The 27,970-nt window shown below is 43.5% G+C and overlaps 1 protein-coding gene across 1 annotated transcript in view; it reads right to left on the reverse strand.

Annotated features, from left to right (window-relative positions):
* Positions 1–27,970, reverse strand: part of LOC126285407 (mucin-17) — a 326,011-nt gene that overhangs the window by 71,824 nt on the left and 226,217 nt on the right. The window contains exons 3-4 of the mRNA XM_049984757.1: positions 20,848–21,065; positions 2,421–2,706 (exon numbers count right to left, since the gene is read on the reverse strand). Coding sequence (XP_049840714.1) covers positions 2,421–2,706; positions 20,848–21,065 — 504 coding nt within the window. The remainder of the gene's footprint in view (positions 1–2,420; positions 2,707–20,847; positions 21,066–27,970) is intronic.

Consider the following 27,970-nt stretch of genomic DNA (forward strand, 5'->3'; position numbering starts at 1 on the left):
GGGCGGCTGCGATGAGTTCCTAGTGAGGCTTGGCACAACAGTGCTATCCGCCGGCCGAGTTCTGTCGGAGGGCAGTGGGCTGTGCGTCGTACACAGCAGACCCATGCGCCGCCACTGCGGGCGCGTGCGCAGCCAAGGATCAGTCTCCCGCCTGGGACGCCAACGCAGACAACACACCGCTGACGTCAAGGGCCGTGGCCGAAAGAGGCTGCCGGTCTCAGCAGCGCGAGGTGGATGCCGTCTTAGCAGCATCAGGCCAACGGGGACTGGAGTGCCTGCCTCACTACGCAGTATATCGCGATCAATAAAACACTGTTAATATTTTTTGTCCTGGGTCTCATGGATGTCGGAACGGTAGCTTAGCGTGTTCGATTAGAAGGTTAGCTGCCCTCTGCAATAAAAAAAAAACTGGGTGAAAGGATCAACGATTAACCTGAACAGGTGTCATGCGACTTCCGCCCCGAACAAATGCAACGATCAATAACAAACAAAATGAGACCAGCAAAAAAAGGTCACCACCACTCACTCATCACTCGGCGTGCCCAGCACGCTATGGTCTGGTGACCACACAAACGGGTCTATGTGGAAACAAGCTCAGTTCTACTTGTTCCTGAGACAGGATGCATCCATTTTTGCTGCCAGAGGTGACAGCTCTGTGTGGTGAATTTTTATATACACTATTGGCTATTAAAATTGCTACACCAAGAAGAATTGCAGATGATAAACAGGTATTCATTGGACAAATATACTAGAACAGACAAGTGATTACATTTTCATGCAATTGGGTGAATAGATCCTGTGAAATTAGTACCAAGAACAACCACCTCTGAGGGCATTGAGCCAAACAGAGCTTGGATGGCGTGTACAGGTACAGCTGCCCAGGCAGCTTCAACACGATACCACAGTTCATCAAGAGTAGTGACTGGCGTATTGTGACGAGCCAGTTGCTTGGCCACCATTGACCAGACGTTTTCAATTGGTGAGAGATCTGGAGAATGTGCTGGCCAGGACACCAGTAGAACATTTTCTGTATCCAGAAAGGCCCGTACACGACCTGCAACATGCGGTCGTGGATTATCCTGCTGAAATGTAGAGTTTTGCAGGGATCGAATGAAGGGTAGAGCCACTGGTCGTAACACATCTGAAATGTAACGTCCACTGTTCAAACTGCCGTCAATGCGAACAAGAGGTGACTGAGACGTGTAACCAATGGCACCCCATACCATCACGAAAGGTGATACGCCAGTGTGGTGATGACGAATACAGGCTTCCAATGTGCGTTCACCACGATGTCGCCAAACACGAATGCGACCATCATGATGTTGTAAACAGAACCTGGATTCATCCAAAAAAATGACGTTTTGCCATTCGTGCACCCAGGTTCGTCTTTGAGAACACCATCGCAGGCGCTCCTGTCTGTGATGCAGCGTCAAGGGTAACCGCAGCCATGGTCCCCGCGCTGATAGTCCATGCTGCTGCAAACGTCGTAGAACTGTTCGTGCAGATGGTTGTTGTCTTGCAAACGTTCCCAACTGTTGACTCAGGGATCGAGACGTTGCTGCACTATCCGTTACAGCCATGCGGATAAGATGCCTTCTGTCATCTCGACTGTTAGTGATACGAGGCCGTTGGGATCCAGCACGGAGTTCCGTACTACCCTCCTGAACCTACCGATTCCATATTCTGCTACCAGTCACTGGATCTCGACCAACGCGAGCAGCAATGTCGCGATACGATAATCCGCAATCGCGATAGGCTACAATCAACCCTTTATCAAAGTCGGATAAGTGATGGTACGCATTTCTCTTCCTTACACGAGGCATCACAACAACGTTTCACCAGGCAACGCCGGTCAACTGCTGTTTGTGTATGAGAAAGCGGTTGGAAACTTTCCTCATGTCAGCACGTTGTAGGTGTCGCCACCGGCGCCAACCTTGTGTGAATGCTCTGGCAAGCCGGCCGCGGTGGCTGAGCAGTTCTAGACGCTTCAGTCCGAAACTGCGCGACTGGTATGGTCGCAGGTTTGAATCCTGCCTCGGGCATGGATGTGTGTGATGTCCCTGGGTTAGTTAGGTTTAAGTAGTTCTAAGTTCTAGGGGACTGATGACCTCAGATGTTAAGTCCGATAGTGCCCTTGCCATTTGAACCATTTGCTGTGAAAAACTGATCATTTGCATATCACAGCATCTTCTTCCCGTCGGTTAAATTTCGCGTCTGTAGAACGTCATCTTCGTGGTGTATTAATTTTAATGGCGAACAGTGAACTATACAGCACTGAATTAGCTATAAATTTATTAGAGTATTCATTCCCCTGTAATTAATATGCAACATTCTTAAAATTTCGCCGTTGCAGTTTTGATGGCAAACAGTGTAGCCTAAAAGCAGCATTTCCAGCTAGCTGGACGTTCGTGCCCACTCACCACCGCAGACGACGTCGGCGAGGTTGGTCTGCACGGCCTGGTGAGTGACGTCGCCGTCGCGCAGTGTCGCCATCTCGCCGTGCACGAGCACCAGCGCCTCCTCGGTGGACAGCAACATCTGGCGGCCCGACGCCGGCGTGGGCGGCGGCACCGACTCTTCCGCCCCCGCGCCCGCCAGCAGACCCCCGCCACCCCCGCTCGCCTCCGACCGGCTGCGGCTGTGGCTGTGACGCCGCCTCCGGCGCTCCGGCGTCACCACGAAGTAGCCCTGCGACGTCTGGTACACCTGCAGAGGGGAGCACACGCTCTATAGGCCAGAGATAACATAACACACCGCGACCTGAGAATGATCACTCATTCTCCAGATGATTCTATGTAATGCTGCAGGGTAAGAAGAGTCACAGTAGAAACCGAAAGAATGGGTTATCTAAATGCTTCGCGTTCTCATCGATTCTCCACAATTTCTACGGGGTGTCCCAGAAATGTTACGACAAACTTTGAGGGATTGTAAATGGTGTCTTGAGGAATAGACCGAGTATGGGAACCCGTGTCTAGAAACGTCATCGAATGATGCTAGGGGAGCCTGCCTTAGGCCATCCTTTCAGCAGAACATGTGACTTTCTACGCTGACGGACCATAGGCAAAATGTCTCGCGCTGTTGATGGTTGTCCAGTGATCGCGACTGATTGCTACGATCGCCAGTGTAGAAGATACTCTGTTGCCTTGGTGCGTGAAAATTTTGGACATGGGTTTCCAGCTTCAGTGTATTTTTCTCCGGTACACCGAAACACACTGGAGATTTGAGAGGGTCCCAGGAAAAAAATAAACTTCGGACGGAAAGCCTTGTCCGAAACCGTCATCCACCCTAGGAACAGAACATCGCATTCATAGGAAACAAGGCACGTCTGCAAAGCAGTTAGCCCCGTCGTCTCCACTGGTGATTGTAGTAATCTGGCGCGATCATTGAATAACGAACGACATTGCAAGACGTTCCTCCTATGATAGCGTACAAAGCCATGGTTGCTGACGCAGGAATAGCCTAGTGACAGGCGTCGGCGTCTATAACATCGACGCTGTATTGCGTCGTTGGATGAATTTTCCGGAAACGCGTTCCTTTCCTCTATTGTTCCTCAGGACACCCCCTACAATCCCATAAAGTTTATCGAAATATTTCTAGGATATCCCGTATGCAGATGATCAGCCAGATCTTTGAAATGTCAGGCGATTTATCTGTGTGGATGACACAACTGTGACAACCCGAAGGAGTACCTTTGAGGAAGTTAAAATAAGCAGCATACTTGAAAGATTGGGCGAGTGTTGTGATATGGACCGTCTCAGTTCAAAAAAGACACAAGTATGTGCTTTACACCTAATAAACTAGTGATCCTAAAATGAATTTAATTGGAGAGGGTAGGAAATTCATCACTATGACACCCCAGTATACCTAGGAATTACTCTGGATCACACCCTACGTATAGGTTTGAAGAGAAAAAATATGCAACACCTACAGCTTTTCGAGAGCAATCCCCACCAATTGGGCCAGGTTTTCTTGTAGAACAGTACGAAGCAATAATTTGGGGAACATCGGTCCACATTAGGCATGACGACGCGGCCTAAGACGAAACAGTCCGCTCAGTTAAGGGGTGCCTTAGACCACTCCCAGCCCCGAAGATCTACCCCAGGGCCGGCATAGCAGCCCCAGTGATAACACGCAGAATGACGGAAGAAATAGGACGGAAATGGTACATCGTACACTCAGAATCACTTGGTACACCTGCAGCACGTAGCTTTAAGTCAGGTATTTTTTTTTCAGCTACCTTTACGAATACATGTCAAGACAGGTGTTTTCCTGGGTCAAGGAAGTGCTCCTGAGCTAGAAGGGTTCACTCTAAGGGTAATAACTGGTTGCGTTACCACCTACCCTACACTACTTGGAGAATCCTTAACAGGTTAAGGAGAGGAGTCTCAAGGTGCAGAACACATCTGGCCTCATGGGGGTATGAGGAGGACGTCGCGTGCAGATGCGGAGCCACCTGCTAGCGTGCCAAAACATGGACGGACCTGTACTCCGGAAAACGTTTTAAATTTCACCGTAAAATGATTAAAGGTTGCGGAATTATGGAGAGATAAAGTGTACTGTCTTACCAAAAGCAAAGTGGCGGTCGTTCTTCTATCTATAGGCTGATCTAAATTAGTTGACTATGGATGTTAATATAAATTCTGAAGTGGAATGGAACACAGAGAGGACAAGGGCCACTTCAACGAAGCCTACGCGTCTCAAATCCAGTATTTTATTCGACGTACTTTGAGAAAGCTGCAGTGTAGAGAAAATGATATTGATGATCAACTTTTTTTAAAAAAAGCTAGCACTCTATCCCCCTTCTATACATAATATATTGTGAAGTAACCACGAGGGTCACTCCAAAAGAAATGGACAATTTTTTTTAAACATCTAAATTATTTTCCACACCACTGATATTGTTGCAGTACGCTGGCACATTCTAGAGAGACAAAATGTCAATCTTTCACACTGCCAGCCAACATGAGACAGTAAATACGTTGCACATTGTGAAGCATTGTGCAGTTGTCGGTCTGACACTGCGTGGGAGTTCCCCGAGTACTGGCGTGTCCACTTTCACCACAATAATCTGATTGCCTAACGACTAACTGTACTGCTGTCAAACAGCGTCATTCCCATGCACTTTCTTCTACATTTGCATTATACTCTGCAAGCCACCCAATGGTGTGTGGTGGAGGGTACTTTTTGTACCACTAACTGAGCCCTCCAACCCTGTTCCATTCGCGAATAGCACGTGGGAAGAATGATTGTCGGTAAACCTCTGCAATGGATCTAATTTATCTAATTTTCTCCTCATGGTCATTACGCGAGACGTATGTAGGGGGAAGTAATATGTTGTTAGACTCTTCCCGGAAAGTGATTTCTCGAAATTTAAATAGTAATTCTCTCAGTGATGCACAACACCTCCCTTGTAACTTCCGTCAATGGAGTTTGTTGAGCATCTCCGTAAAGGTCCCGTGCCAACTAAACGATTCCGTGAGGAAACATGCCGCTCTTCTTTGGATCTTGTCTATCTCTTCTATCATTCCTACCTGGTAGGGATCCCAGATAGATGGAAAATACTTAACAAGCGCCTTCGTGGATGAGATACATTTCCTTAAGATTCTTCCTATGAATCTGATATTTGCTTATCACGTTATTTCTTTTAAATGGTCATTCCACTTAAGGTCGCTCTGGATAGTTACTCCTAGATATTTTACGTTAGATTCTGTTTCCAGCGGTTTTTTATCAATAGTGTAGCTGTAAGTAGTGGATTTCTTTTCTCATGTATGCACAATACATTAAAGTTCACAGTTAACTGCCTGAGCCTGCCTCTGGAGGTCATTCTGCAAATCGTGAGTATCTTACGGTGTTGCTACTTTGCCGGCCGCGGTGGTCTAGCGGTTCAGGCGCTCAGTCCAGAACCGCGGGACTGCTACGGTCGCAGGTTCGAATCCTGCCTCGGGCATGGATGTGTGTGATGTCCTTAGGTTAGTTAGGTTTAAGTAGTTCTAAGTTCTAGGGGACTGATGACCACAGATGTTAAGTCCCATAGTGCTCAGAGCCATTTGAACCATTTTTTTGTTGCTACTTTCTTATATACAACAATATCGTCTGCCAACAGCCTTACGAGATCATCCGACCCTTTTTACTAGATCATTTATATGTATTGTAAACAATAACGGTCCCACAGCACTTCATTGGGGTACTCCGGAAATTATCTTTACATCCGTCGATTTTGTTCCGTTAAGAGCGACGTATTGAGTTTTGGCCACAAAGAAGTCTTGAATCCAGTCGAAAATGTGCTCCGATACTTGATAAGTTCGCACTTTTTCACTAAAAGGCAGTGCGGAACGATGTCAAGTGCCTTCCTGAAGTCAAAGAACACGGCATCAACCTGAGCGGCATTGCCTACGGCGCAAATCCATGTTGATTTTTTATAAAGGATATTCTCCTTCTCCATAAACGCCATAATTCTTAAGCATGAAACATATTCCATAATTCTACAATCGATTGACGTCAACGATGTAGGTTTATAGTTGTGTGCAGCTATCCTGCGGCCCTTCCTAAAAATGGGAATTTTCTGCGATTTCTTCCAGTCGCTAGGTACCCTACGTCGCTCAAGCGATCTAAGATAAATTATTGCTAGAAGGGGAACAATATCTTTCTCTTAGTCTTTGCAGAATCTTACAGGCTCACCTGGTCCTGACGCCTTTCCGCTACTAAGTGATTGTAGTTTTTTTTTCTATTCCGCTATCGGTTATCTCAATATCCGCCATTTCGGCGTTCGTACGACGATTGAAAGGAGGGACCGTGTTACAGTCTCCAGCGGTCAAACAATTCCAGAAGACCGAATTCAGTATTTCGATCTTCTCTCTGTTACCTTCCGTTTCTGTGGCAGTATTATCACTGAGTGAATGAATAGATGATTTTGAACGTTTACTGAGTTTACATACGAACAAAATCTCTTAGGGATTTTATTGACAAAGTGTTACTTTCAAAGTCATTGAACGCTTCTCTTATTTCCCTCCTCACGCTCATTTTCGTTTCGTTGAGATTTTGTTTGTCAGCTTGGTTTTTTTGTTCACTTGAATCTGAGGTAAGTTCTCTTTGTATACGTAGCAGTTTTTTAACACGGCTATTAAACCATGGAGGGTCCTTCCCATCCATTAAGATCTTACTCGGAATATTTTTGTCTAGGGCATACTGCAAGACTACTTTGAATTTCTTCCATTCGTTTTCCACATCTTCGTCCCCATCACCGCATATTTTATGCTGACCTCAATCCCTTGTGAATGTTTGACAGTTTCGTTCTCACAACACAGGAATTCTATAACACGTCGCTTTAGACGAACACAAAGTGCGGGAGCCATATCGACGAAGTGCTACGTCAGTGCGATTTGCGGAAAAAGTTTCAGTTACATTTGAATACAAGCGGTAATGATGTTTCTATGAGCTCCGTGAAGAGCAAAGATGTAGAAAAAAAGTGGAATATTTGAAAAAAAAGTGCATTTCTTTTGGAGTGGCAGTCGTACAACAAATGATTTGAAAAAAAAAAAAATATAGAGAAACAGAAGCAGTTCGTGGTTCTGGTTGTATCTGAATATCGCCATAACTTTTCACGCAATAGAAAGAATGTCATAGAACAAAATTTTTTAAAAGAAAGTGTGACTTCATCATGGTTTTTTTTGCCGTTATTTGTTGTGAAAGCTGTATACGCCAGGAGAAACTTAGGTCTCAATTTTTATGTCATTTTCTATCCTTCTGACGTTACAACATCACAGTGAGCGACGGTGTTTGAACTTCCACCCGCGTCCAGCAGCTGAGAAGAGCCCGCTGCCGGAGAGCAGCGGTTGCTCGCCAGCGGTAAAAGATGGCGCCTGGCGGTGGATGAAGCGAGGGAGTTCGGCGCTCGGCAAGGAGGAGCTGATTGGGTATCCGTTCGTCGTCACGAAGGAATAAACGGTCCCTCCACGCTGACGTGAGGGGAAAGGAGGACGTGTGCGGACATTGGCTGTGACGGTCCGGGTCGCGCACATGTGATGGCAAACGGTCGGTGGCCAGAATGACGTTGGAGTTAGCTGGAGCGAAAAGTACGAGTATAATTTGCTGAAAAGTGTTCTGCTCGCTTGGGATGAAATATTGTGCCTGGTGCAAGCACTCTGCCTTGGTTATTAAACTGTATCTGAACATCTTGTTCTAGGCGCTGAGGGTTTAGTGAACTCGGTGTCTCTTGACGAACTTGTCTGCCGCGAAAGTTCAAGTGTTCTGAACTTGTAGGGCTTTCTTGTCGCTGGTGTTGGTTGTGTTTCTGCGTGCGTGGAAAAAGGATCCTTGCACTGCATTGAAAATAAAAGTGAAGCCTTTACAATACTTGTCAGTTGTGCCGAAGCAGTAACGTCAGACGGGAGTTGTCCACAAATGTCTTAACTGGTTAGGTTGTTGCTGTAATTGAGCTTTCTAGTTATAGAGCTGTTTTGGTCTTTTGAAGTGTTATTTACTGATTACTTATAGTTTTTTATTCCTTGCCGTATGGTACATAAGGAGTTATGCTTGTACATGTCATTGTGTCCTTGGTGGTCGGGTGAAGTTGAGGACGTTAACCTGGGATAATACTATTGTAGAATTTCCCCGGTGGGGAGATCTGATCAAGCAAACTGTGTTCTTGCGTGATCCTAGCACATGACTTGGATTGAGCGGTTAGGTGATGTGACTGTGGATCGGGCTATCAGCGGTTATTGGCTCAGTTCTGTGTTGGTGACGCATGAAATTCGGACCAAATCACTATTCTCGGCTTGTTGTTTGTAACCTTTTTTCCCGCTAGTTTCGGTAATTGCGCAAGAGATGAAAACCTGAACTGTCGAATGTGTTTTTCTAATGACCTCTTTGTTTTGGCATTATTAGCCATTTGTGACATGCTTAGGAAACATTTATAAAGTTGGGCTCTCACGATACGCTGAAATTGTTTTGAAGAAGACTGTTAGGTGCCAAACAGTGTCTTACACGCGTTGATATGTGACTGTGTGACATATATTGTAATATTTTTGCTGCCTGATGTTGCTTAATTCTAGTGTCCGATGGTTTCTAAGAATGAAAACAAATGACTAATATTTCATTGGTATTCTGGATATTCATTGATATTATATATTTTGTTTCTTATTTTTAAATTATTGCAACTATTTCAAATTTATTGCTAGTAGTAGCGTATTCCACCCGTCTATCACGCCTTCCTGGAAGGCAAAGTTGTCAAAAGAAAGTAAATGAAAGTTGTATGAGCATGTGTTCTCCTCTCAATCCACACCCACTGTAATCCTGTTCTTGCTTCAATCGTCCCATCAGATCTAAAAATTGAGTATGAAACTTTCCAAGACGGTATATTTTTCTTAATTTTTTTTGCACCCTAAACAAACACGTCATCTTTTCTACTTTTTTTCTCTTCGTCGAGCAACATGCAAGTAACATGACCGATACTTAATTTCTGACAGCCACACATAGCTGTAGTAAAAAGTGAACTGAAACATTCAGCTTCAAGCTGTACACATGGAGAACACGGTGTATACACGCTGTTGACGATGGCCAGCGCACGTACCCGTCGCAAACATCGTTTACACCGGAGCGAAAGGAAGCTAACTCAGGCGAAGAGACAATTCGCCAGTGTTCACTAGAATTCACCTGTAGCTGTGAGCAGACGATTACACTAGAGGCGACTGAAAACAACACGAGAAAACGTGTGTAGAGTACAATCCGTAAGATATTAAATGCGATATTCAGATCAGATAATTTCTCATGCAAAGTAGTGCAGGGAAAGATGAATGTAGGCGCCTGAATATCCACGCAAGTGCGAAACGCATGGACTTTTTGCACTTAAAACCTAATTGCAACTCCAGCCTTCCGTATCATTACTCCAAAACTTGATGCGTTTGTCGGTTAACGCTTTTCGCAGGCCTCTCATTACAACTGAGGGGCAAATTTAAAAGCTCCCGACGATCGACATAAATGGGGAAAGGCTAACATTTATACATTGCTTATTAGCAGTTGGAGACATTTACGTTAGAGAAGCATTTTCAGGGCTCCCTAACAGAATAAAGGACAGAGCCCAAGGAAACTAAGTGGGAGATGGCAGAGGTGAGGAGGGTGAAGAGGTAGAGAAAATAACAGCTAAAGAAGTACAGAAGGTGGCTACAGAAATGAAACTGGGGATACCACCAGAGCCTGGAAATTTATCAATAAAAATAGTAAGGTATGGCTCCAATATTCTGCACGAACATCAAAGCAAGTTACGTGGTATAGGGAGGAAAATCCAGGCGAGAAACTTAGTGTGTCGAAGCACATACACAAAAAAGAAGCAAGAAAGTGTCTAGCAATTATCGTGGAATAAATGTCACAACCTTAATTATCAGGCTGTACGAGAGGGTTTTAAAATGAAGAATGGAGAAAATTATAACTGAAGTGGAAGAAAAAGGTGGCTTTCGAAGAGGTAGGCCGTGTGTGGATAGCATCTTCATCCTAATACAGATCAAACAGAAGAGATTGGAAAGGAAACAAGCAGTCATTTGTTATTCATAGCTCTCGAGAAAGCATATGACACGGTGCTACTAAAGATATTGTCCGAGGTGCCGTGTTTAGGCGAATTACCAAAAACGAATGTAAGAAGCGTCATAAACCTCCACACGTTCGTAGAATGTGTCATTAAAATGTGAAAAGAAAAGTCTTCACAGTAAATAAAGGACTTAAACAAGGATGCTATCTGTCTCCCATGCGCTTTACGTCGTACATGTAGAAAGTGCATGGGCATAGAAGTAGGAAACTAGTGTATGTAAACACTTCTCTATGCTGGTGATCAGATCGGTGCAGCAGAAGATGAAGAGGATGTATCTTACACGCTTGGAAAGTTGTTGCAAAAATATAAATTGTTGGGTATGGAAAAGCATTTTAGAAGACGAAGTATCTGTTGCCAAGAACAGGGAAGTAACCTAGGCACTGACGGACACCAAATTAAAGTGTGTAAAGAGTTTAGGTATCTGGGCACTATCCTATCACGTGATGGAAGATGTGACAGAGGTATCGGACAACGGATCAGGCAGGGAAAGGCGGCAATCCGAAAATTTGGCCCTCAAAAATGAGTTGAAAAGTTAAAATGCAGTTATACAAATCCATCGTGGAACCACTTACGAGTCGTGGGAGTGGTTGTTGGAATTCACAGAAAGCAATAACAAGAGACTTAGTTGTTTACAAATGGTCATTTTGAGAAGAGCATGTACAATTTCTCGACTTGATCGAGTAAGAAATGAGCAAATAAGAGAAAGGATACATACCCATTGTACTATTGCTGATAGAAAAGGAGAAAGACAGCCAAGACGGTTACGAAACGTCAAAAGAATGGAAGAAGACAGAAGACAAAAGAAAGCACTTTCACGGAAATATTCTGGAAGGAGAAAAACCCTTCGAAAAGGGTGGCTAGGAGTGTCCAAGAAGTGTTGGAGTGAACAGGAATAGAGGAAAATGAGAAATAATGGCGTGATAGAGGCGTCTGAAGACAGAGGTGCGGGATGCGGCGACAGCTGTAGGGTCCCCGCGACAAAAAATGGAATGTGCTTATGGCGTTACTGGCCGAGAGAAACCATATAGGATGTTGGGCTGCCTTGTTCAAATATTTTTATTTGACGCCACTTCGGCGCCTTGCGTGTCGATGATGAAATGGTGATAACACACACACACACACACACACACACACACACACACACACACGAGTCCCGAGCGGAGAAAATCCCCGACACGGCCGGTAATGGAACTCAGGGCCTCGTGTTCGAAAGCCGGCAACGATGAACACAACACCACGAGATGATGTATGTGAAAAGTTTTCCGATGTGATTATGGTGGCAAGACTGAAATTAAACAGCTACAGGCATGGGATATTCCATTTAGGACATCTTTAGGGATTTCAACTTTCCGAGATGCACAGTGTCAAGAGTGTGCCGAGAATATCAATTGCCTCTCTCCACGGACAAAGCAGTAGCCGACGACTTCACTTAACGACCGAGAGCAGCGGTGTTTGTGTAGTGTTCTGAGTTCTAACAGAAAAGCAACACTGCATGAAATAACCGCAGAAATCAATGTGCGACATACAAAAATCGTATCCGTTAGGAGAGGGCAGAGAAATTTGGTCTTACTCGGCTATGGTAGCTGACAACTGACGCGAGTGCCTTTGCTAACAACATCGTCTGCAGTGCCTGTCTGGGCTCTTGACCGTATCGGTTGCACCCTAGAGGACTGGAAAACAGACCTGATCGGATGGGTCCCGATTCATGTTGATAAAAGCTGATGATAGGGTTCGAATGTGGCGCGGACCACACGAAGCCATGGATCGAAGTTGTCAACAAGGCACTGTACAGGCTAGTGATGGTGTGGGCTGTGTTTACATGGAATGAACTACGTCCTTTGGTCCAAATGAACCGATCATTGACTGGAAATGGTTATTCATGGACTTCATGTTCCCAGACGACGACGGAGTGAAGAAGATACTTCAGTAAAACTAAATTATGTGCAGCCATTCCGAAGAGGAAAGGAAACCACCTCCTAAGAAGACGGACTGCCAGAATTTTAAATCCTTTCCAACAAAGTTTAAATAAGGAACGCTACCCAAGCACAAACGAAGCATACTCTAACAACAATACATGGCGAATTGGCAAAGTCGATGGGTCTTTCTTCAACATTAGACACAAAAAACCTTCTTTCACTTGTACTGCTGATCTTGACGGAGAAGGACTTAATTCGGGCCGGCCGAGCTGCGGCCAAGCGGTTCTAGGCGCTACAGTCCGGAACGGCGCTGCTGCTGCGGTTGCAGGTTCGATCCTGCCTCGGGCATGGATGTGTGTGATGTCCTTAGTTTAGTTAGGTTTAAGTAGTTATAAATTCTAGGGGACTGATGACCTCAGATGTTAAGCCCCATAGTGCTTATAGCCATTTGAACCATGTGGACTTATTTCGGACTGACCACAAAGAATAAAGTATAAGCTCCAGATCAGCCATTTTGGCTGTCAAAGCCGACGACGTTTTCTCACGTTGGTCTGTGTTTTCATTAAAGCACTTGTTTTATTGATAAGTGTCTCCTCAAAGTTGTTTGATACATCACGTTTTTACTGCGTAATGTAAAATTTGTTTAGTGGGCATCTCAATGGAAATGGAAATGCCGTATGGCTAGGGCCTCCCGGCGGGTAGACCGTTCGCATGGTGCAAGTCTTTCGAGTTGACGCTACTTCGGCGACTTGCATGTCGATGAGTATGAAATGATGATGATAAGAACAACACAACACCCAGTCCCTGAGCGGAGAAAATCTCCGACCCAGCCGGGAATCGAACCCGGGCCGTTAGGTGTGACATTCCGTCGCGCTGACCACTCAGCTACCAGGGGCGGACGGGCATCTCAATAAACGTAGATTTTGCAGACGATGTTTTCATTATGGGATGTACTGCAGTCGCGACCCTTGCTATGAACCTAATGTGACATTAAATGATGCGAGAAAAAATACCGCCATAGCTGTACCTTGAGAATGTCTTTACAGTCCCACACGACTAGTTTCGGCGGCACATTACCGCCATCCGCAGGCTCCACCACTTGTGGTCGCAGCTTGATAAAAGCCGCGCGTCTGAGCAGTTCATCTGGCGAGCGCGGCGTGCTCTCTAGATATGAGCCAGATAGGACAGCAAGGGCAAATTCCGCAGGGAACGGCGTGCAGCGCGTACATTCTCCAGGCGGCGCTAGCCAGCTAGCCGGCTAGGCATTTCCACACGGTTGCCGCTTCGCCACTCCAGCGCTTTTTGCGTGTCTGTGTCGCGGTCAGGGGGCTGCTAGTAATGAAATCAAATTTCTCATAAAGCGCGAAAGACGCGCATCAAATTAACTAAGAATGATGGTGAGTTAATGAACCAACCACTTTTTTTTTAAAAGAAAATCTGAACAATCCTGTCCTCCATGTTACTCAGTGCGCACATTAAACAACCGCGAAAGAAAGCAGAGAACTTTAGGACGGAATTAAATTCCAGTGAAAATTTTTTTTTTGTGGTTTCCTGATGCCATAGTAATTCTGCTGCAGGCGACAAAAGACGTGAAAGTTCCCAGGAACGGAGTGCGTAGCGTCTTGAAAAGAGATTACAATAAAAACATCAACAAATATAAATCAAGGTCAACGGAATGTTGTCGAATTAAATCAGGCAATGCTGAGGGAAACGAGACACGGACAGAAGTAGTGGAGGTTTGTTATTTGGGTAGCAAGCAACTAACGATGGCCGAAGCAGAGGAGATGTAAAAGGACCTTCAACATCGCAGTGCGTCAGCAATCGTTGGTTAATATATTAAAAACTAAAAACCCGCCTCGATTGCCAAAAAAGCATTTAGTGTTAAGTGTTAACCCAGGTTTCGGCGTAGATAACTACACCTTCTTCAGAATAACAATAAAACCCACAAGTGCCTAAGAAGACCTTTGTCAATGATTAAAAGAACACCATAACTATACATTTATAAAAGAAAAGGAAAACACAAAAAGCACATTTCTACAAAGTCAAAACCACTACTTGACTTAATGGTGTACGCTCCACACCGGCCTATGTTCGATGGGCCATGACCCGCCATAAACTGCAGTTTTTAATAGATGTAAAAGGCAGACTGGTAATAGCAAGAAAAGCGTTTCTGATAATGAGGACTTTATTAACAGAGAATATAGATTTAAGTGCTAGGAAATCTTTTCTGGAGGTAACGCGAAACGTGGACGTGGACGATAAACAACCCGTAGAAAAAGAGAGCAGAAGGGTTCCGAAATATGGTGACAGAGAAGAATGCTAAAGATCTGATGGGTAGATAGGTTTACTAAATGAGGAAGCGCCGAATCGAAATGAGAAACCGAAATTTAGGGAAAGAACATGACTACAAGAAGAGATCAACTGATGGGACACATTTTTAGGCATCAAGAAATCGTGAATTTGATAGTGTAGGGAAGTGTGAAGAATAAAAATTGTTGGGGGAGGCTAAGTAGGTAGGCTGCAGTACGTTGGCAGAGAAGGAGAGGAATGGACAGGTACGTGAAGAGTTTCATCAAACCTGTCTTCCGATTGAAGGTAACAACAATTTATGCGTGGTATGAAATGAGAGAGGGTTGTACATCCCAAACTTTACAATCAACGAATTCACTTGCAATCGTACGCGTGACGGTCTGACAGATGCAAAGCGAACACAAATTCTACCAACAGACTTTTTGCGGTCGTCCAGGGATATTTTCTGGAGCGAAGGGACGTAGTAGTTAGGGCATTGGATTCGCATTCTGGAGGACGATTTTTCGAATCCGCGTCCGGCCATCCGGATTTAGGTGTTTCGTGATTTCCCTATATCGCTCGAGGCAAGCGTCGGGATGATTCATTTGAAAGGGCACGGCCGATTTCGTTCCAACTCTTGAAACATTCCGATCGCGTGCCCCGTCTCTAATGGCCTCAGTGTCTATGTGACGTTAAAGCTTAATCGACCTTCAGCATGGGATATTTGCTGAGTATTTTGGTATACGAGACCTATGGTGTCCAGTGGCTCATTACGTTTCACTTTCTTTGTTACGGCCGTTTATCTTTGTGTGAGTACTGGACTGAAAATATCTACACGACGTAAAGTGTCTGATTGGTGGCAAAGGAAGTATTAACTCTAACCTAAAGTCTTTTCTTCTGGACAACCATTTCTATTCCATAGAAGATTTTTTGAATTAGTAGCCTGTAAAAGAAAACAGATGTTAGTTTTACGCGTAACTGCATACCGAAATTAAAAATTTGCTCATTAACTTTATAATCACTTATACCTGTTATGCAAACTTACTCGTTCCACATCATTTCCATTAAAAATAGTTTAGATGATTCACAGACATTTAACTAACTAACTAGCAGTGCAAATGTCGGCAGTGTCTGCTGCGGTGTTGACTGGAAACACACTCGTTCCATTCAGTAACGGTGATTGTTGTTCACAGCAACAATGCTCCCATCGACAGTTGCCAAGCGAGCGCTGGCCTTGTTAGGCTGTCGTAGATGCCGCAATGGTGAGCTCGCAGAACGGGGCGCGGCCGCTGGCCGCTAATTTCACGGAGCTCGTTGTAACGAATGAATTTCGTAGGCGCACAGTCGCACTGGGGTCTCCGTGTGGAGGCAGCGGCTTGGTGGGAGGCACCAGATGGCGCGGCGAAAACACGCTGCTCTGGCTACAGCGCAACACAGGCTGGTCTGGTAGTGCCTTCTACATAAGGCAGAGTACTCCACACGAGCTGAAGTAAAGGCGCTGAAATAAAATTAAATCAGCGGATCGACGGGGTTAAAGACGCACTGACATAGTATGACATCATCACGAATGATGATAATGTCTTAGACTGGAAAACTTTTGGCATGTCGTGATAGGGAAGACAGGAAATGACTGAAACAAATTAATGCCAATATTGCATGGACAAAGGACTTCGGCTGACGATATACATTGAAGCGCCAAAGAAACTGGTGTAGGCAGGCGTATTCATATACAGAGATACGTAAACAAGCGGAAAACGGCGCTGCGGTCGGCAACGCCTGTATAACAAATGTGTGGCGCAGTTTTTAGACCGGTTACTGTTGCTACAATGGCAGGTCATCAAGATTCAAGTTAGTTTGAGCGTGGTGTTGTAGTCGGCGCACGAGCGACGAGAGACAGCATCTCCGAGATAGCGATGAAGTTGGGCTTTCGCGAGTGTACCGTGAGTATCAGGAAAACGGTAAAACATCAAACCTCCGACATCACTGCGGCCGAAAAAAGATCTTGCAAGAACGGAACCAACGATGACTGAGGAGAATCGGTCAATGTGAGAGAAGTGCAACCTTTCTGGAAATTGCTGCATATTTCAATGCTGGTCCATCAACAAGAGTCAGCTTGCGAACAATCATCGATATGGGCTTTCGAAGGCCCACTTGTGTACCCTTGCTGACTGCATGACACAAAACCTTACATCTCACCTGGGCCCGTCAACACCGACATTGGACTGTTGATGACTGGAAACATGTTGCTCGTTGGACGAGACTCGTTTTGAACTGTATCTAGCGGATATGGAGACAACCTCATGAATTCATAGACGCTGCATGTCAGCAGTGGAGTGTTATCGGACCTCTGATACGTCTAGATACGACTCTGACAGGTGACACGTGCGGTAAGAATTCTGTCTGATCACCTGCATCCATTCGTGTCCATCGTGCATTCCGACGGTCTTGGGCAATTCCAGCAAGACAAAGCGACACCCCACACGTCCAGAATTGCTACAGAGTGTCGCCAGGAGCATTCTTCTGAGTTTAAATACTTCTGCTGGCCAATCTAACATGAACATTATTGAGCCTATCTGGGATGCCTTGCAACGTACTGTCCAGAAGAGATCTCCACTCCTCGTAGTCTTACAGATTTATGGACAGCCCTGCAGGATTCATGGTGTCATTTGCCTCCCCCACTATTGTACGTATTAGTCGAGTCCTTCTTGGCGCTCGCGGTGACCCTACACTGTATTAGGCGGGTGTACCAGTTTCTTTGGCTCTTTGGTGTACATGAGCAAAAGTACCATCACAGATGTATCTTGAGAATGTCTTCGCTGTCTCACATGATTAGTTTCGGCGGTACAATACCGCCATCCTCAGGCCCCACCACTGCCAAAAGATTTCTTTGGGGCATTTATTGTGGAGTCCTTGTTACCAGTGCTTGTGGGCTAGCTTTTCTCAGGATCTCGACACCGTGTTGTCTCCAATCCAAATATGTCATGTGCCTTAACGAAATGATGGGTTGACACCTTGGAATGAACAGCTCTCAATAAAATAAACAACACTAATAATCCTACTTCAGAAAGACAGTATACGGAGGAGCTACAAAATCTTACACTTTCGTGTTATGCTTCCCTTCGATCAATACTTATTACTATTTTTTCTTTCTCCAATGAAGAAAACGACACCTTCAGAGAATTTCACAATATGCGCCAGTAAAAAGGAAACATCCGCTCTCTCTCTCTCTAACTTCCCACTTAACCTTCTACAATGCCGCGTCATCAAATTAAAAATAATCGCTGAGTAATGGCAAAAAGCTGTAACTTAATGACACAGCGGTGCTGCAATTCTTCTTTATTTTCAGAAAGAGACATACGAGAGCGTGCTGAAAAGCAGTGCCTCCGGATTTTTTATGTGAAAGCTCTTAAAGTTTTATTAACTGAATCTAACACTGTTTTTGCCTTGTTTAACAAATTTTATCGTGGTTACTTCACAAGTTCCGCGTTATAAGTCCATTCTCAAGTACATTACTGATTCCAGAGATGATAAAGCAAAGACAAACATGATGATTAGGCAAAGATTAACATCTCAACTTCTTAATGTATTGATCCTTGGTTTAATGTAAAATTACTTCAATGACATTTTTTGATAAATTACATATGGAATTACGCAATTCAGCAATTAGACCAACGTGACTAAACATACCTAGGAATAACGTTATGCATCAGCCTAGAACTTTGGGCCACAATCGATGAATAGATAAAAAGTCCTAGGCTTATTCATAGCTTTATTCCTATTTTCACAAGCCGCGGCATGATCGCGAATTGAACAGTGTCCTGAACATTGAATAAATTTCCTTTACTTTATGTCTACGGTCAAAATTTTTTTTGTCAGATCTGTAATAAAGACATGCTTCAGAATATTAGGAAATGTTTTTATACAACAGATCTGAAGATGGTCATTATGGACCGAAACCGGCAGTCCATGACTAAAAATTTCTGACCATAGACGTGAAGGAAGGGAAATTTACTTTATTCTTAGGCATGTTTTTACTGTAAAAAGACAGGGCTGAGAAAAAATCTTGTCTGTGTGTTCATCTAAACATGGATGGCAAAATTACGGGTATGATCATGGAGACGGGACAGAAAATTAATCTTGCGTGTAAGCTCATCAAGACAGGGATGGGAAAATTAATGTAATAAATTTGTGGAACTGTGGAAAGGAAAATAACGTTAGAAAATTGACTGCAAAAATTTGTCTAAAAGGAAACAAAATACATTCCTACTTTTTGAAAGAATTTATGTTTTTATTTTTTCCATTACGTTGCAAGATTCAGCGTTTGTAAAATAGTAATAATAATAATAATAATAATAATAATAATAATAATAATAATAACGGGGTTAATTATGATTTCTTCATATTGTGATTTACAGTAGATCTGAACTAGTGTTGTAAATGACTTCAGGGTAAAGTAGAAACTTCCGTCTATATGTCTTTTTCAACATTAAGAGAATAAAATTGTTTCCACAAAGTAGGGTCTATAAAACTGGGCACTTATTTACTACTTTTAACGTTAATGAATTGTTTCTCTTTGCAGGACAACATAATACTGACTTCGTAATACACCTTTACCACACTATCGATGTACACGTGTGCTTAATAGTTTCGCTGAAAGATGCATTAGTGATGTCTCAGGATTTTTATGTCACTTTTGTACGTTTTAAAGTTACATTTAATTTTCTACAGAAAAGATCCTATTAATTTTTTTCTAGGGTTATATTTCGCTTGAAGACAGCGAGAGAATATTGAAAATCTCGACCGATGAGCATGCGCTGTAGCTTAACTCTTATAGGCCAATTTGAGATAATTTCCCGGCTTGGTAGACCGCAAAAGTCCTATATAAAGTTATTCGCATCGACTTCCTCCACAGTAGTGTGGTGCGTTGTAACCAATGACACTGTACTGAGACGTTTTTTTGCTTTGATTGGCCGTTCCCGTCATATCCTTGAATATTGACCATTCCCCCGGGATACCCTAATATACTGGGTGATCAAAAAGTCGGTATAAATTTGAAAACTTAATAAACCACGGAATAATGTAGATAGAGAGATATAAGTTGACACACATGCTTGGAATAACATGAGCTTTTATTAGAACCAAAAAAAAGTATTGTTAGACCCGTGAGAGATCTCTTGCGCGCATCGTTTGGTGATGATCGTGTGCTCAGCCGCCACTTTCGTCATGCTTGGCCTCTCAGGTCCCCAGAACTCAGTCCGTGCGATTATTGGCTTTGGGGTTACCTAAAGTCGCAAGTGTATCGTGATCGACCGACATCTCTAGGGACCCTGAAAGACAACAACCGACGCCAATGCCTCACCATAACTCCGGACATGCTTTACAGTGCTGTCACGACATTATTCCTCGACTAAAGCTATTGTTGAGGAATGATGGTGGACATAATGAGCATTTCCTGTAAAGAACATCATCTTTGCTTTGTCTTACTTGCTATGTTAATTATTGCTATTCTGATCAGATAAAGCGCCATATGTCGGTCATTTTTTGAACTTTTGTATTTTTTTGGTTCTAATAAACCCCCATGTCATTCCAAGCATGTGTGTCAATCTATACCTCTCTATCTACATTATTTCGTGATTTATTCAGTTTTCAAATTTATACTGATTTTTTGATCACCCTATATTTGATGCCAACTGCACGTGATTAATAGACGCCATTCAGATTGGCTGCAGTCCACGCAATGAGTAGACAGCATAGCTCACAGCACCTGAAGAAGGCGACTGGGTTTATCGTCCAAATACTGTGCAGAAAATGGAAGCTAAACTTGGGTGAACAAGCGGAAATACACTATTAATTGATATTAGCCGAAATCAGTGATCTGGTTTGCTGCCCCCTCTCTCTCTCTCTCTCTTCTTTCTTAAAAAAATAGTTGAGAAACTATGGATGCCATCATGACTGAACGGCGTTGTAGCAACTTGCTGGTGTTCCACGGCGCTAGTATTCGTTAGCCTGTGAGTGACAGTGGGCTAGGCTAGTTAGTGGTGCGTGGAGAGTGAGGAGCGTCACCTTGCGGTCGGCGGTGAGCGCGGCGAGCGCGTCGTAGACGTTCTCCTGCGTGGGCGGCGTCATGTCGGGGAAGGCGTGGCCCAGCGCCGACCGGATGCGCTCGGGCACGGCGGGCTGGCCGGCCGCCTGCAGCTCCAGGATGACCCAGCACAGCGCCTCGGGCAGCGGCGTGAACTGCCCCTGCACCAGCGGCGACAGCCCGCAGCTGTCCACGTCGCCTGAAACACGCACGGCAGCGAGAGCCGCCTCAGTTATCTCGTTGCCACACCAGGCCATGCTGTGCACTAAAACCATCTGTACAGCAGCAGAGCCGCCGGTCAAACAGGGTGAGGAAGAAATGGGTGGAACGGAACAGCCAACATGGTACTGTGGTGTGGGTTTCTTTCTGTGGGTAGGAACAGTGAACAGCCATCGGTGTTTCGCCATGATCATCACCATCATCATTATTATAATAAAGCTTCGGGGTCAGCGTGGCAGATTGTTAACCAATTAACTTTTCATAAATGGGATTCACACTTATGTGAAATTTCTTGAAAGACATCATGTTTACGCCAGTTACAGTTAAACTTTTTATTTCCACTATTGCAAAATTTCAACCTTAAAGCCAAAACATCTGCACTTGATAATGGCCTAAGCCATGTCTGCTTCATACAAAAATGGTTCAAATGGCACTGAGCACTATGGGACTTAACATCTCAGGTCATCAGTCCGCTAGAAATTAGAACTACTTAAACCTAACTAACCTAAGGACATCACACACAACCATGCCCGAGGCAGGATTCGAACCTGTGACCGTAGCAGTCGCACGGTTCCGGACTGAAGCGCCTAGAACCGCTCGGCCACCGCGGCCGGCCTATAAATGTGTCCGCTTGTATAAAGCAGACATGGCTTAAAGCCATAACATCTGCACTTGATGATGGTCTAAGGCTCAAATTGCAAGAGTGGAAATAAAATGTTTGACTATCACTGGCGTAAACACGATGTCTTTCAAGATTGTTAATCGATGGGGCCCGGGTTCAGATCTCACCCAGGTCGGAAATTTTCTGTGCCCAGGGACTGGGTGTTATGTTATCCTTAAATTAATATCGTCATAACTGACAAGGAAATCACCTCCATTACTGAGATGGCAGAATGGACACTGACAGGAAGGCAATAACTTGAAAAACAAATTAATATTGTTACTGTTATTATACTGTATGGTATTATAAAATGTACACACATAAATATACAATGAGTGGACAAACTAAAACTGGATCGGAAAATACGAAAAATTCATGCACATTAAAATAGGCAACCTAACTTAATCGTCCACATCTGGGAGCGAATGATGTACGGTTGTTGCCTACCTTAAGGTGCAAGAAATACTCGTATTTTCCGATCCACTTTCATTAGCTTGCCCACCCTGTACTTGTTTACTTTGCCTGTGGCTATTGGGTACGCCACGCCCAGTAATTGAGGAGGCGGAGAGGAGGTAGAGTGGGTTCTACAACGTTTTCCCACACAGCTGACAAATCATATGATGCTCCTCCCCCTCTCCAGTTACCTATCCCTGGGCTCTTCGAAGAAATCTAAATCTAATGTCTCGAAATCTTTTTTTTTTTCTTCTAATATGATAATACATGGATAATCCTCTGTTACAGAAATATATCAATCTTATTCCAGTTCTACATATTCAAAAGAAGAAACAATTGATTTTCATTTAAGGTAACTTATGAGATCTTCAAAAGCTTAGTGAAAGCAGAAAGAAGTAGAACTATTGTAGTGTTCATTAAAATCTACTATTAAACTGAGTGGAAGCCATTAAAATATAAAATACCTGATTTTTTTGTTTTTTAGTTTAAAAACTTTCCATCAGATAAAGTAAGACAGAGATACAGAAAACATTCATCTAATTTTATGTTCATGCTTTAAACATAACACGCTGTTTAGCTGCGTAAGTTTTATGTTACACAGCAACAAATGCATGCAACACAAAAGGAACACACAATCATTCTTTTGATTAGAAAGACAAATGTTTTATTAACAAAGTCATGTGACGAAGATATGTGGAAAAACACAAATTTTACACTTGGGCTCCCCTGAAGCTCCAGGCGGCCGCTTGTGTCGCTTGGTCCTTAAACAAGCCCTTTAACGAAAGGAGTTTTTCCCAGTCTCTAGGTGACAGGACAGTCTTTCACTAATCCTCATAAATGGATTAAAGCCGCAACCTACATTCCTGGCTTATAGTCTTTTGATCTGCCATGATGGCACGTTGTAGAAAAACTTGCGTTTGTTTTGATTACTATAGCTCAGTGTCGGATAGACCGTCAGTGAGAGAGCACCTCGTGGTCCTGCTGCTAATAAGGCGAGAACACCGTTCGTTTGTTACACATTTTTACGAGCTTCAAACAGGAGCGACAGCAGTAATGGATAGGAACTGTGTGTGATTGCTGTGTACAGATGCGAGCTGAGTTGGCGACCCTTCGCTCACAGCTCCAGGCTGCGTTGGCTTCCGTCACACAGCTTGAGACTACTGTCAAGGATATCACTGTGGGGTTTTCCGAAACTCATTCACCAAAGACGACGAAGTAAATATTCCTGAATTCCAATGGAGAACAACTGCGAAGATGAGAACCATAGAAGTAGATATCCTCGGAGTTGCAAAGCAGATTCTGGTCTAGATTGTATACCAGTCAGGTTTCTCTCAGAGCTCCATATTTAGCAATGATATACAACCGCTCGCTCACATAAAGAGCCAAACCTAAAGACTGGAAAATTACTCAAGTCACACCAACACCCAAGAAGAGAAGAAGGAATAAGCCGTTGAATTACGGGCCTATATCAATAATGTCGATTTGCAGTAGGGTTTTAGAACATATACTGTATTCGAACATTATAAAGTATCTCGAAGAAAACGATTTATTGATAAATGGTCAGCACGGATTCAGAAAATATCTTTCTTGCGAAACAGAACTAGCTCTTTATACTCATGAAGTAATGAGTGCTATCGACAGAGGATGTCAAACTGATTCCATATTTTTAGATTTCCAGAAGGCTTTAGACACCATTCCTTACAAGCATCTTCTAACCAAACTGCGTGCCTATGTAATATCGCCTCAACTGTGCGACTGGTTTCGTGATTTTCTGTCAGAAAAGTCGCAGTTCGTAGTAATAGAAAGTCATCGAGTAAAACAGAAGTGATATCCGGCGTTCCCCAAGGAAGTGTTACTAGCCCTCTTTTGTTCCTGATCAACATTAACGATATGGAAGACAATTTTAGTAGCCGTCTTAGATTGTTTGCAGATGCTGCCATTTATTGTCTTGTAAAGGTATCAGATGACCAAAACGACTTGAAAAATGATTTAGATATCTGTAAGGTGCGAAAAGTGGAAATTCACCCGGAATAGAGAAAAGTGTGAAGTTATTCACATGAGTACTAAAATAAATCCACTAAATTTCTATTACGTGGCCGGCCGCTGTGGCCGAGCGGTTCTAGGCGCTTCAGTCTGTAATCGCGCGACCGCTACGGTCGCAGGTTCGAACCCTGCCTCGGGCATGGATATGTGTGATACCCTTACGTTAGTTAGGTTTAAGTAGTTCTAAGTTCTAGGGGACTGATGACCTCAGATGTTAAGTCCTATAGTGCTCAGAGCCATTTTTTTTCGATTACGCGATAAGTCACACAAATATGAAGGCTGTAAATTCAAGTAAATACTTAGGGATTAGAATTACAAATAACTTAAATTGGAGCGATCAGAGATATAAGGTAGAGCAAACCAAAGACTGCGATACATTGGTAGAACACTTAGAAGGTGAAACAGGTCTATCAAAGAAACTGCTTACACCATGCTTGTCCGCCCTATTCTGGAGTATATCGGTGTGGGATGTGGGACTGACAGATGACATAGATAAAGTACAAAGAAGGCCGGCTCGTTTTGTATTATCGCGAAATAGGGGAGATAGTGCCACAGACATGATCCATGAATTGGAGTGGCTATCATTAAAACAAAGGCGGTTTTCGTTGCGACGGGATCTTCTCAGGAAGTTTCAATTACCAGTTTTCTCCTCCGATATCGAAACCATTCTGTTGGCACTAACCTACATAGAGACGAATGATCATCATGATGAATTATGAGAAATCAGGGCTCGCACAGAAAAATTTAAGTGCTTGTTTTTCCTGCGCGCCGTTCGAGAGTGGAACGGTAGAGAGACAGCTTGAAGGTGGTTCATTGAACTCTCTGCCAGGCACTTTATTGTGAATAGCAGAGTAATCATGCAGATAATGTGAAGAATCCTAGCAGAAAGCAACGTCTTGCAGCAAATGTTATTAGCTTTAGCAAGAAATGACCACTGGAAGTGTTTGCTTTCTGCTGGCAGAAAGAGCTGCATGTCAAATAATTTGAAGGAGCGGTATGGAGATAATGAACCTGAGGAATCGTTCGCCAGCCGTCGTGTCGTGCTGCAGGAACTTTTGAACCCTCGTGGGCAGAGACGGGGTTGCAGAGTGTATTTCGGAAGTCGGTAGTCATTGATCACCAAAGTTGTTCAGCTCGGGCGTAAAGCTTCGGAAGAGTTGGCAAGTGCGGTTCCGTGCGCGCGAATAGGGGGCGCCTCAGACGCTTGTTTCCATGGTGGGTCTTCCAGTTTAGTGGACGTAATCTATAGGAACAAGTTGCATAGCCGTTAGCCAGTTGGCGGTGTTTAACGAACGAGGCGGACCTGGTGGGATCTAATAAAAAAATTATAGATCCCGTTTCTTTCGTTGGAAATTTGGAGTTGCTGTTTTTGTAAACGTCTCCCCCATTCTGATTTTAGACTCTTGTCCTGTTTTTTGGATGGAGAGAGTTGTTAGATATAAGTTGGAGGCCGTGTAATGACTGCTGCTCGTTTTCCTATTGTGCTGTAACAGATCGAGTTCCACGAATTGTAGGTGGTGGTGGTTAGTGTTTAACGTCCCGTCGACAACGAGGTCATTAGAGACGGAGCGCAAGCTCGGGTTAGGGAAGGATTGGGAAGGAAATCGGCCGTGCCCTTCCAAAGGAACCATCCCGGCATTTGCCTGAAGCGATTTAGGGAAATCACGGAAAACCTAAATCAGGATGGCCGGAGACGGGATTGAACCGTCGTCCTCCCGAATGCGAGTCCAGTGTGCTAACCACTGCGCCACCTCGCTCGGTCCCACGAATTGTAGAACAGGTTACAGCAGTCTACTAATCAACACGATACACTTCAAATTCCACCACCCATATAAATGTATATGAACACATTTTATTTTCTACCTATGCTAATTATTTTTCATCATATTATCTGGAAATTTCCTTAATAGTATCTTTCTCCAATTCCTGTAGAATCAAGTGTATAATTGCTTGCGACATGATCACATGACGTAATTTTTAACTTTTGTGCAGACTGAAATATAATTCTGTATATTAAAAGATGAAATTGCTTCAAATGAAAGTAAATGAAAGGCCAACCCAGTTAAGTCTAAAATTAATAGTTTTAGTAACGATTGTTAAAAAACTTACAGATTTAGTTTGGGAAATGCGCGAATTTATTATATTTTATCACGGGGACTCAGTTGTATTTTGAAATATGCATTGTGGTAGGCATATGTTGTTGTTGTGGTCTTCAGTCCTGAGACTGGTTTGATGCAGCTCTCCATGGTACTCTATCCTGTGCAAGCTTCTTCATCTCCAAGTACCTACTGCAACCTACATCCTTCTGAATCTGCTTAGTGTATTCATCTCTTGGTCTCCCTCCACGCTGTCCTCCAATACTAAATTGGTGATCCCTTGATGCCTCAGAACATGTCCTACCTACCGATCCCTTCTTCTGGTCAAGTTGTGCCACAAACTTCTCTTCTCCCCAATCCTATTCAATATTTCCTCATTAGTTATATGTTCTTCCCATCTGATCTTCAGCATTCTTCTGTAGCACCACATTTCGAAAGCTTCTATTCTCTTCTTGTCCAAACTATTTATCGTCCATGCTTCACTTCCATACATGGCTACACTCCATACAAATATTTTCAGAAATGACTTACTGACACTTAAATCTATACTCGATGTTAACAAATTTCTCTTCTTCAGAAACGCTTTCCTTCCCTTTGCCAGTCTACATTTTATATCCTCTCTACTTCGACCATCATCAGTTATTTTGCTCCCCAAATAGCAAAACTCCTTTACTACTTTAAGTGTCTCATTTCCTAATCTAATTCCCTCAGCATCACCCAACTTAATTCGACTACATTCCATTATCCTCGTTTTGCTTTTGTTGATGTTCATCTTCTATCCTCCTTTCAAGACACTATCCATTTCGTTCAACTGCTCTTCCAAGTCCTTTGCTGTCTCTCAGAGAATTACAATGTCCTCGGCGAACCTCAAAGTTTTTATTTCTTCTCAATGGATTTTAATACCTACTCCGAATTTTTCTTTTGTTTCCTTTACTGCTTGCTCAATATACAGATTGAATAACATCGGGGAGAGGCTACAACCCCGTCTTAATCCCTTCCCAACAACTGCTTCCCTTTCATGCCCCTCGACTCTTATAACTGCCATATGGTTTCTGTACAAATTGTAAATAACCTTTCGCTCCCTGTAGTTTACCCCTGCCACCTTTAGAATTTGAAAGAGAGTATTCCAGTCAACATTGTCAAAAGCTTTCTCTAAGTCTACAAATGCTAGATACGTAGGTTTGCCTTTCCTTAATCTTTCTTCTAAGATAAGTCGTAAGGTCAGTATTGCCTCACGTGTTCCAACATTTCTACGGAATCCAAACTGATCTTCCCCGAGGTCGGCTTCTTCTAGTTTTTCCATTCGTCTGTAAAGAATTCGTGTAGTATTTTGCAGCTCTGGCTTATTAATATAATATAGTAAATACTGCTTGTGATTGTAAGTCCATTAAAATGTTATCTTCAATAATATTTGTACTTGTTGACATCGCTAAAACAAAATAACTGTGTGTTTCAGAGGATGCGACCGCACGAGAGTTGTTAATTAGCTTAGTTTTGGCTGAAAGTCTATTTTGTTACAATGAAGAAGACTCCAGGGCAGAACTATTTCTGAATAGGAAAATACAAAGAGATTTTTATTTTAATGACAGAATACAAAGTAGCTACACATAATTGATGCCTTGACATTATATG

The sequence above is a fragment of the Schistocerca gregaria genome, chromosome 8 (assembly GCF_023897955.1).
Source record: "Schistocerca gregaria isolate iqSchGreg1 chromosome 8, iqSchGreg1.2, whole genome shotgun sequence".
Taxonomy (NCBI): Eukaryota; Metazoa; Arthropoda; class Insecta; order Orthoptera; family Acrididae; genus Schistocerca; species Schistocerca gregaria.